This window comes from Streptopelia decaocto (assembly GCF_964273445.1).
Source record: "Streptopelia decaocto genome assembly, chromosome: 3".
Classification (NCBI taxonomy): domain Eukaryota; kingdom Metazoa; phylum Chordata; class Aves; order Columbiformes; family Columbidae; genus Streptopelia; species Streptopelia decaocto.
This window is the reverse complement of record NC_138656.1, coordinates 119,418,262-119,430,052: the sequence shown is the minus strand read 5'-3', so window position 1 is coordinate 119,430,052 and position 11,791 is coordinate 119,418,262. Positions and strand designations below refer to the sequence as shown.

The following is an 11,791-nucleotide window of genomic DNA, read 5'->3' as shown; positions in this document are numbered from 1 at the left end:
TATCCACGCGCACCAGTTTTTATTAAGACATAAATCCCTGTCCTACTTTTTCCCTTCTTTTTCGTCTTTAGAAATATTTGAGAACAGCTGTATATTGGCTAATTGTGATCGATTTTCTTTCGGTGCTTCCAAGGAGTGTTGTTACTGTTACTGTTGGACAAGACACTGTGGGAAGAACGCAATGGAAAATATCCCGTGTTTGCATTTTGTAGAATAAAGGGAGAACGCTGCCCTGCTGAAGAAACTCAAGGAATAGATTATTTACAATTATTATGCTGTGATCTGAAAATAATATTTGAAAGATCATGGTCTGCTGTATTTCTATATTGTCAAGGAATCTTGCGTTATCTGACATTCCTCAGATTGTAATCTCATCAACTGAATGCAAGATTTCATATTCTACCAAATAAGCAGCTGGAGATTCGTGATGTGTCTGGCAGTCACACAAGCACGAAAAGGAGTTGAGTTTATGTGACTTATTGGAGAGTGTGAAGTTAAGCCTGAATCCTCAGAGGTGTTTAGCTGTCTGATTGCCGTTGATTTTAATGCAAATTGAGTACATAAGTGTCCCATGTGAATCTTTGTCATTGTCCTCAGGCTTCCTCACTGCCTGTCTTCCTAAAATATTTAAGTGCTGTGTTACCATGAGCAATTTTGCCAACAACATTCAGAAAAAGAAGGTCATGGTTACGGTTGTCAAAGCCCTAACGCCTCATGAGACAAATTACAGCTTCACGCTGAAGTGTTCTACCAAATTGCTGTTTGTACTTATTGAGTTCTTTTTCTTTTCCAGCCCTTCCATCCCATGGTGAATCTGGAATGCTCCCGTGATTTCCGCCCGTTCCTGTGCGCCCTCTATGCCCCGGTGTGCATGGAGTACGGCCGGGTCACGCTCCCGTGTCGCCGGCTCTGCCAGAGAGCGTTCAGCGAGTGCTCCAAGCTCATGGAGATGTTTGGGGTCTCTTGGCCCGAGGATATGGAGTGCACAAGGTGAGAAAATCTATTGGTTTTTTTTATTTTTCAAAATCCCAGGTTAAAATTTTACTATGATCTTGGACGCTTTATATTCTGAAACAGCTATTTTAAATCTGTTCCATTCTGAGTGCCCTTATTTTCCCTTCCACGTGTTTTACAGCCTGTTTCCTGGCATGGAAACAGGTCATATTTCTATCGTCTGCCCAAGAGGTAAGTTGAAAATTTCTATGGGCAATTTCTGCACACGCATATTCTTAAATGAATGAATATACCCATCTCTTTTTTTCTCCTTTGTCAATTATACTGAGCTGGTTTTGTCTGCTATACCAAAGTTTAATAGGCGATACTGCTATACATTTCTCTGAGAGGCAAAATTACATATGCTAGAGATTCATGGTCTCTTCTGAAAGGGGAGCTGTCTGATTTTGATGGGTGTATGAAATCTCAAAGCTCTATTTTCAGAGCATCCACCTCTTGTTGAGCTTGTGTGCAAACAGTTTGCAGCTTTACATTACACAAATAACAGAAAAATATTCCGTGATTTTTGAAACAGAATATACATTACATTGCAAACAATATCTTTATGCTTTATTTTTTCTTTCATAAATGACTCCAACAGCTGCTAAAATACAGGAGGAAATAGCGTCTCTTACAGTTGGATCGGTGTCGAGGGTTAAGATTGCAGGGTGACAATAAAACCCTGGCAGATGTATTGTTAACCTCCTCTTCCCCCCACTTTCCCCTTTTCTTGCCGCTCCCTCTCCCCTTTTCCCACTCAGGACAGGTGATAAGGAGGGAAAGAAGGACAGAGAGAAGAGAGTTGGAAAAATTAACAATGTTTTACTAATGCTACTAATAAGAATAGAGAAAATAATACAAAATATACAAAACCAATCTTGAAAGTCTCAGCAACTGCAGAGCCGACAACCAAAGTCCTGGACTGGACTCTGCAGCCAACCGGAGCTGGATTCAGTCTGTCACTGGCCTCAGTTCGCAGGGACGACTAGCAAGGTCCTCTCCTAATGTCGGCCATAAGCAGAAGGGAAAAGGCAAAGGCCCGAGATCCTCGTGATCTCCCAGTTTTATATGAAGTATTCACGTGAATGGGATGTTATACACCGTTGGTCAGTTTCTTGGTCACCGGTTTCTCGTTGCCCCTCTCGCGAGATGTCCATCCATGCTTATCAATAAGTTTGCATTCCATTGCTAGGTTTACCAAAACATGTGTCTGGTTCTCCAGGAAAATGCAGCTAATATGAAGGCTTTAGCTGACAGGCAAAATCACTAAAAGAGAAACTTGTTTTTAACAAAACCCGGACAGTCGGAGAGGATGAAAAATAATTAAAAGTTTTAGCAAAAGAAAAAGTCAGAGGATGCTTCGAGGTCCTGATAATGTGGCTCAGAACTCGCTCTAACTCCATACTCCACACAGGTGCCTGGGCCCTTTAGGTCTCTCCATCTCCTCAGTAAGACCCAGGCAGTGAAATTTCAAAACCAAAGCTTAAAAACAAGGGAAGTTTGCTGGTGCTGTGTTAGTGCCGTTGTGCCAGAACACGGACTGTGGCAGAGGACTTCATTACAGAAATGTCTTCAGCATGATTTCAATTTATTAATGCTCACTTGAATTTTTGGTCTAACTAGCTCACCATCCTGTCTGATAGCGGCTGGTACAGTTGCTTAGGGAAAGGTTTTAAAATGTTCTATAGAATCATGCTTCCTTGGGCGTATAGTCTCAGTTTGCAGTAAGCCTGAATTTATAGACCTCCTGAGATGGATTTTGTATCCTCCTCCCCTTTATGTTTAAAGCCCTAATGGGTCTTTGGTCCATTTATTTCTGTGGTTTATTTTTAAACGGATTTCATAGTTTCAACATCCACCGCATAATAGAACAATGAGTTCTAGAGTTTGTTTAAACATAGTGTAGTATTTCATGGATTACCCATTATTTGGATTGCCTTTGTTTTCCCTCCAGTTAGTGTGCCTAAAGTCAGACGTGTAACTAAGGTTACTAATCTTTGCCAAGTATGTGTATATTTCTCGTAAATAACTCTTTTCTTCCTTTTTAGATTCCCAGATTGTGATGAGCCGTATCCTCGCCTCGTCGACCTCAATTTAGCTGGGGAGCCCACAGAAGAGGCCCCAATGGCTGTACAGAGGGATTATGGTTTTTGGTGTCCTCGGGAGTTGAAAATAGACCCTGATCTGGGTTACTCTTTCCTGAGGGTACGGGACTGTTCCCCTCCTTGCCCAAACATGTACTTTCGGCGTGAAGAGCTCTCCTTCGCTCGTTACTTCATCGGCGTCATCTCCATCGTCTGCCTTTCCGCTACCTTGTTCACCTTTTTAACTTTTCTGATCGACGTCACGAGATTTCGCTATCCGGAAAGACCCATCATATTTTACGCCGTCTGCTACATGATGGTGTCGTTAATTTTCTTCATCGGCTTCCTGCTCGAAGACAGAGTAGCGTGTAACGCCTCCAGCCCTGCCCAGTACAAGGCGTCCACGGTGACCCAGGGCTCTCACAACAAAGCCTGCACCATGCTCTTCATGGTGCTCTATTTCTTCACCATGGCCGGCAGCGTCTGGTGGGTCATTCTCACCATCACCTGGTTCCTGGCGGCGGTGCCGAAATGGGGCAGCGAAGCCATCGAGAAGAAAGCGTTGCTCTTCCACGCCAGCGCCTGGGGCATTCCGGGAACTCTCACCATCATCCTCTTAGCCATGAATAAAATCGAAGGTGACAATATTAGCGGCGTATGTTTTGTCGGCCTCTATGATGTGGATGCGTTGAGATACTTTGTCCTCGCACCTCTCTGCCTGTACGTTGTTGTCGGAGTTTCCCTCCTGCTAGCTGGCATTATCTCTCTCAATCGGGTCCGCATTGAAATCCCGTTAGAAAAAGAGAACCAGGACAAACTGGTGAAGTTCATGATCCGGATTGGCGTGTTCAGTGTTCTGTACCTCGTGCCACTGTTGGTTGTAATTGGCTGCTATTTCTATGAGCAGGCTTATCGCGGCGTGTGGGAGACGACGTGGATTCAAGAACGCTGCAGAGAATATCACATCCCGTGTCCCTATCAGGTGAGGAAGCCAACGTGACCTATTCGGGAGTGCTGAAAATGGGGAATGAGGGGATATGTTAAGATTTACGTGTCATCCCAAACTGAAAATACTGCTGTTCCTACAAGGGAAGGTTCTTGCTGTACTGAAATTACTTGGATAACGCTTTAGGCCTTCTGGAACACTAGGTATTATTGGAAAACTGGGGACTTGCCTCAGCTGCTTGGTGTGTTTTTGTGGAGATTCTGGGCTGTGTGGGACCTATACAGGGTATAAAGATGCTATTTTAAACCAGCTTCAAGAACAGGAGTTGATGAGTTTAATTTTGTTCATTGCAGATACGTTAGAAGGTTTGCTCTGATGGAATTTTGGCATTTACACTGAGCTGTCATCAGCCTGATTGCTGCTTTTTCTCGTTTTTGTTGTTCGTCTGTAACAGTTTTATGGCCTTGATTGGCCTAGAGCTTCCGTGCTCCTTTTAGTGCAGTCTATGCAAGTGTCAGAAACATCTCTATAAATCTTAGTTGAAGTGTCTTCTGAAGAAAAACAGAGCTTACAGCTCATCAGTTCTGTTATTTCAGGGAAGTTACGCTTACCTGCTCATTTGTTTAATTGAGTTATCCCAGGACAGAAGCCTCTAAGCGCACCAGATATCAACCTGCCCCCTGTTCACTGCAGTGTTATGCGGTCGCAAAGAAAGTATTAAAACTATTAATTACTTGAAGCCTGCTTTGCTTTTTGAGCCAAAGCGGCAAATTGCTTTTTGGAATGATATTGCATAGATATTTTCTACAACTTATTTGAAAGCTACTTTATTTCAAGCAGGTTGTCCAGCGAGCATCTATTATATAGCTGCACACACAGGGGTATAAAAACAAGTTAGTATTTTGGCTCTAAAGCAGTTAAAACACCAGCTGGATCATCAAAGCTCACATTTTAGTGCAACAACATATCGCTTAAAGGTTTGGCTTAGTCTCTATAGCTCGATAATGATCCTTTTATTGCCTTTTAACTCTTTTTATTGTTGTCTCTGTTCGATTTTATTAGGGTGTGACTCTTCCCTCCCATCCAACGTGTGAGTGTTTTTATCGCAGGAAATATCTGTCAGTGGGTGTGTTCAGTTTAATTTGCTTGATTGAGTCCTCATCGCTGCAGGTTTTGATACATTAAACTGATTGATGCTTAAAAAGAGAGAAAATGAGGGACATGCGGTTTTCTCTCAATTAATTGCAAATACCCACCGTATGCCAATCTGAACTGTGTATAATAATCTCCAAAATTAAAAGGATGTGTTGAACAAAAAATGTTTTAAAGTTGAAATCTTCTGATGTCAAAGGACCTAAATCCTGGCTAGTAGAATAATGAAAACATGTAGTAAAATGCCACTCAAATCTCTGGAAAACCGTTGCCATAATGGCTCAGCGGGAGTCAAAAGAACAATAATGGTTTCATTCATGTCAAATTGGGTTGAAGGACCCAGAGACCCTAGGGAGCATTAGAAGGGTTTTTCTTCTAACCCATCCAGTTTTTTTTCTTAAACTAAACATGTTTCCCTAATTAAACTGCCCAGACTTATAATTGAAACAGATTTCCAAAGCTGTGGGGAAAAATAATTTTATCCTTAGATCATGCTAGTAAAATTTGTTATTAAATTAGGGGAAACTTAAAGCGTTGCAGAGAGTATCACTTGCAAAATAAGACTGTATTTTTTCTAAGCCTTGACATAATTTAACTTCAAATATTTGGATATTTGATACTAAACTGTCCCAAATTGAGAGCTGTAGTCGATTCCACAGCGGACGTGGGGTTTACGTGCAAACCTTAGACAGCGTTGCCATAGTTAGAATTTGCTGCTTGCGTAGCCGCACTTTTCTTCTAACACCAGCAAATCTGAGGTTAAAAATTCATTAGTCTGCTCAACCGTTACATCATCTTTGCCATCAGAGGCCGATGCCACAGGAACTCGTTCTGGAAAACCGCTGATGGGGGAGTTGGGGGATGCAGCTGCTTCATGCAGGAGGTACCATAGGGTCAGTCATTTGCTGCAGATTCTCCTGGCTGCTGCTAAACCGGTCAAATTAAAAATAATCATCACATTTCTTTACCTAAAGGGCTAAATGCTCCGCAAATGGAGGAAGCAACAAGATATCTTTACGCATCCATCTTGATTTTTGGCTACGTGGATGTTTTCTTGGGTTGAGCAGGCTACGTATGATTCTGGTTATTTGTCAGATCTGTTGCTTTCCTTGGGAAATCAAAACTTGATTATTCTCACAAAGACAGGCAATCAATATCCCAATATTCCCGAGGGATACCGGGGTCCAAGTTTCTGGGAGAGACCAAGCAGGAGCAGGGTTTGTAGAAGCCGGGAGCAGCTCTCTGCCCATGAACACGTCCCCGTCCTTGATTTTTGCAGCATCGCGGGTACATGTGCTTCAGGCAGCGGCTTTAATTGTTCCTGGGCAGCACCGGGAGGCAAAACAGGCAGCAAGGGCTCAGCTGGGCTCTGAGCTGAGCCCTCAAACTTGGGTCAATATTGTTTCCTCAAGTCTCCTTTCGTGAGGAAAAAACTACTACATTGAGAGGTGAGGTTTATTTATGGTATAGACAATGTACCTCACATTAAGAAACTCAGTTTCGTTCCCATTATAGGGGAAATGCATTGTTTTTGTGGATGTCAACTTAAACACGTGGCGGGGGGATTTACGTTTTCTATCAGCCTGGATAAATCTCTTAATTTCGTTAGAAATATCAAGGTTGCTATATTAGAGCATCCTTCTTTCAGCGTGAATAACGGCAAATTGACCAAGGTGTTATCACAAATAATTATTTTGATGGTTTTTGATGTATTATTTCTCTGTGAAATACTGCTCACAGCAACCTAAAAATGCCTTAACCATCCATCTCCATTCCCACCAAGGCTGGGACATTCATTCTTTTACTGGAGGGGGAAAAAGCATCTTTATAATGGACTTTCAGCACAGTAATACTCAAAGGAAGAGCTGAATTTTCTGTTAGGATCCCACTTCTCACTCATTGCCTTAAAAAAAGGAGTTGGTGCTTGGCCTCAATAAATGGTTTCGTGCAAGAAGAGTTCATGCAGGGAAAATAAACTTGATTTTCAGTAGCTATAGAACTGAGTACTCCCATTATACCAGAATGTGGTAGCCCACATTCCCATTTTAGCGGCGCTGCATTCCGTGTTCTTCAGGTCAGACTTTTATCTCGTATATGATATTTTTAAGAGCATATAGTGCCATTTTACATCAAGGTAAAATGCAGAAATGAAGGGAGTAGTCACCTAGCAATCTCTTTAGCTATAGTTAAAAATATAATACCTCCTTTTCTGCTCCTTTTCGTGTTTCTGTTTGTAACTGGGTGGTTCTACCACAATGATATTGTTCAGAGGACAGAGCTTTGGAGCAGAGAGTTGGATTTTTGTTATGTTGGACTCAAGGATGAGCATTTGGGGCAATAAGATTCACCATGCTCCTGGTGCTGTTCAGTGTGGCCGTCATCCTCATCATCTCTTTGATAATTTTATCATTATTAACAAATTCTAGATACTGGCTTGGCTTTTTAATCCACAGTGCTTGGCTCTCCAAGTTTGTCTCTTGCTTATTGTGCAATTTCTGCCCTGTATGTTGATGGAGCACGTCGCGCTACAGCAACTCATTGGATGAAGCAGATTTTGGCCGGTCGCTTTGCAGAAGCCCAGAATGGCTCAGGTTGAAAGGACCTCTGGAAATTATCTGTTCCAACCCCCCAGCTCAAGCAGGGTCAGCCCAGGACCACATCCAGTCGGGTTTTCAATTCCTGTTGCCGTAGAAGCGAGAAGTTTCTTTCTGTTGGACATCTAACCTTGGACATGTCTAATGTAAGGTAAAAAGTAGGGTAGAAGGGAAAAAAACAGATGTTTGAAGTGCATTTAGCTGCTGTTACGTATTCTCGTCCTCCAGGCACCGCAGTGATTTGTTCTTTACAAGGAGAGAGTCGGTTTTGTTCCTTTTGGAGGTTACAAACTGGGACATGGTGACCTGCCCCAGTCTATGAAAAGATGTCTCAAAACTGGGATGAATTTGGGTACAAAGGGAAAGAGAGGACTCAGCAAACTCTGCAAAATTGGTTATAATGTGTGTTTCTCTTATGAAAAGTAGGAATTCTAATCGTTGATATGGCCTTTCTAGCCCAGAGAGAAGGAATGGGCTACGTCAAGCCACAAAATCCAAAGGTGGAAGAAAATTATAATTGTCGTCTTCCCAAGATAAGGAAATACAACTGCTTTCTCGGAACGACAGAACATGGAATTAAAGCCTTTACCTCTTTTTTGAATCCCATAATTGAGCTGTGTGAGGTAGTTTGGGCCTGAGAAGGTTTATAGGGCTGAACCACAACATCAGATTTGCTGCAAAGTAAAGAAGCTTCCGAGTTCAGATTCATTTCTCATAAATCCAAATGTAAATAGACCCTCCACCGTTTCCACAGGTGCCTCAGGCCTAGGCTGGGCACTGATGGGAGAAACATCTCATTTAGATATTAAAGAGGAAAAGAAAAAAGAAAAATAAACCATTTCAAAGGCATTTGCTGCCCTAGTGGGAGTCCTTGAGAAATGATCTCAGCAGTGCGATTATCTTTGCTTGCCATCTGATATTCATCATGGTTTCACCGCATTAAAAGACCTTAGTGCTAACTTGCAAAGAGTGGAGGTGCTGCTCCCCGCTTATCTTTTCGATATTATTTAGAGGAATAGAAGCAGATTTGGATAACACATTTTATTTCCTCTTGGTGAGGAAAGCTTAATAACAGGGTGAGTTTAGAATGAATTTTGTATTGGAAACTCTTCTATTTTTCACTAGGAACTCAATTTAGGTGTCTACACCCCTATATCATCTATTTCTTTAGCTTTGGGGCTCGACCAGAGGAATTTCAGAGAGGAAATAATGGCCATATATTAGAATGAAAACAATGTGAAAATCAAGAGCGGCTACTGAGAACAACATCCATTTATCTCATTTCTGATGTCTCCATCTGAGCGGGGCATCCCGGCCTCCTTTTCTAGCTGAAGCAGAAAAATGGCATTTTTAACTAGAAAAATTCATTCCAATGAATCCTGGCTTAATTGATTGTCTGTTTGAAGAGGTCACATTTGCTCGTATTGCATATATTTATGTCAGGATTTTTTAATGCAAAATTCTGGGGAATTTTTTCATGGGAAAGGATGAGGAGAGGTTGGGTTTGGATGGTTTTTTTACAATCTCTCCCCTTCAAAAGTCAGGATGTGCCTCAGCACCTTTTAAATACATTTCAGATCCTGGCACATCTTGATTTGAATAAAAAAAGACCAGAAAGAAAACTTGGTAACATGATTTTTGCTCAATTTTTGAAGAAAATACATAAATAAGCGCCTAAGACCTAGAAGGACACAGGCCTGAATTTGGGAATCCTATACACAGGTAATTTTGCTTTGCTAAGCATCAAAACCCATGTTTCAACTACTGATGGAGAAGACTTTTCCTGCAAGAACAATGAGCCCAACGTAACTATATTTGCAAATGTAATTTTAACCAACGGTGAGTTCTTGAAGCATTCACCATGCTTATCTCTTTATATCGCTCCTACTTTTCTTCTGATCTTCACTTTAAAACAAAAATCAAACCCGCCTTGGTGTTTTTAAAGACTGAATTATGAAGAGCGATGCCATGAGATGATGTAATACCGAATATCATTTCCATCAGCAACAATATCATTTCCATCAGCCAACTTTGTTTTCCTCCCTGCTCTATGTGTTTCATTCAGTACGAGGCCCCAGTTTTGCTGTGGAATAAATCCAGACGGGTTTTTGCTGGAGATGGGAGTTCTCACCCACTCACTTCTGTGCGGTGCTGGTGTCGGAGAGAGAAGAGAGGATGAATTGTGGTTACCTAAGAGACCAAACGCGTAAATGGGAAGAATGTCTTGTTAATATAATGGTATCTCTTGTCTGTCAGTGGCAGTTAAATGTAGCTAGTACAGGCACAAAGGAAAACAAAGTAGAATCTTGCTAATAGATTTCTCTTAATATTTAAGACCGCATATTACGCATATTAACATTACACCGCATACAGATTATTTTAAGGCGTCATTTGACAGTTAACGTTGGAGAAATGGATTTTAATGCGAGGATTAATCTGTTACCCGCTGATGATTTTGGCTCAAAAATTTGTCAGCTTTCTTGTTTTCCATTTTCATAAATGTACTTGGGGATTTAATCACAGCTATTATTTATTTTTTTACTCTTTACGTTTGCAAGGTCATTTGAGATGTCTCAAAATTGATGATTCCGTGATTCTAACACTGCAATAGAAGTCTCCATTTGGATCACGAACAACTATAAATCGCATCGCTTGGTTTGCATCCTTTTTAAAGGTTGCCCAGGTACCATTTTCAAGTGCGTTTTATTCCCACTTCTTGTGGCGTTGTCCTTTTTTCACATTCTGAACAAACCCCGCAGGAACGTTCCGGAGAGCGGAGACCACGCGTCGCCGACTTTGGAACCATTTCAGCGCAGGGAAGTTTTCTTATGAACAGATGCCAACCGAAAAGCGACCATGGGGGTAAAGTAATGGTCGGCTGGGAGCCAGGAGTGTTTAGTCATCTCCTCTGATATCATTTCACCGCGGAATATTATATCTCATAGCGCCTACTTTTAAATAAAACTGGGGAGAAGGAAAAGAGACGCTGAGATGAGCTCCTGTAAGTTCCAGCTCAGGTTTTGTAGCTACATCTCTTCATTTCCCCCCTGTTCCCCTAAAACAGAGAATTAAATTGAAGAAGAAACTTTACTTTGTAAACTCTATTTGTATCCCCCAAAAAATCCTTGACAGACATTTGAATTTACCGTAGAAATTCTAAATTTTAGGGTGACAAAGTTGCATCGCGTGCGCTTAAGCGACGCTCTTGCGGCCGACTGTCTTTTCCCATGGCCGCGTTGCGGGTGAAGCATAACCCCTGTTGACACGGCCTTTCTTTTCACGCACAAGCGCTTCAGAACAATCGCACGCGCGGACCGGGGAGAAGAAAAGATGGGGCTTGCAAACATCTCGCCGAAAACAGCGGCAAGAAAAAACTCTTGAGATGTAGGGTCTGCGTTTTTGGGGTGCTGGTGAAGTTGAGATGATGTTTCCCCGTTTTGATTGGCTACAATAAATGGCGTTTTCCATTTTTTGCCATTTTCTCCATTAATCGGCGGTGTTGCCTTTTAAATATAAAACGTCTCGGCTGTTTTCCCATCTGTGTTACAATGGGTCTGCAGAAACGTGCTGGGTACAGAAAAGGGGCTTTGTTGGGAAGGGTCTTAGTGCGGCTGGTGTGTGGCACAGGCATAAAGAGAATATATCTAGAGATGTCTATGAATCTACATTGCTCCTCCTTCCTCTTTTTCATTAGTGATTGTTTAGAATTCCTCTTAGAAGAGGTAATGGATTTGCTTAAATCTGCCCTAAGGAATCGCTTCTTGTTGAATATAATTATTATGTCCTAGAAAAAAGAAGAGGTTGAGATAAAACCATATTTGCCATATTGGTGTTTACTCAGAAAAGACTGAGCAATTCTCAATTATGACTTAGGCTTCTTTCCAAAGCAGAAGTAATGTCAGCTCAGAAAAACCTTAATCCCAGTATTATTAATACACTGCTTCCTAGCAGTGATTCAATTAATGTCTCCTGGTTTAGATGCTTAGGAAAAAGAATATATTCAAGGAAAAGAATATACTCAA

General features: G+C 41.6%; 1 protein-coding gene across 2 annotated transcripts in view; it reads left to right on the top strand.

Annotated features, from left to right (window-relative positions):
• Nucleotides 1–793: 793 nt before the first annotated feature.
• FZD3 (frizzled class receptor 3) overlaps nt 794–11,791 on the top strand; it is a gene marked incomplete at its 3' end in the record, with an annotated part of 28,826 nt that continues 17,828 nt past the window's right edge. Inside the window, exons 1-2 of one of the 2 annotated variants that reach the window (XM_082049708.1) lie at nt 794–921; nt 3,771–4,059. In XM_082049708.1, coding sequence (XP_081905834.1) covers nt 806–921; nt 3,771–4,059 — 405 coding nt within the window. In that variant the 5' untranslated portion in view covers nt 794–805. Of the gene's footprint in view, nt 991–3,041; nt 4,060–11,791 lie in introns of both variants that reach the window. The other variant, XM_082049707.1, reaches the window with a different exon arrangement.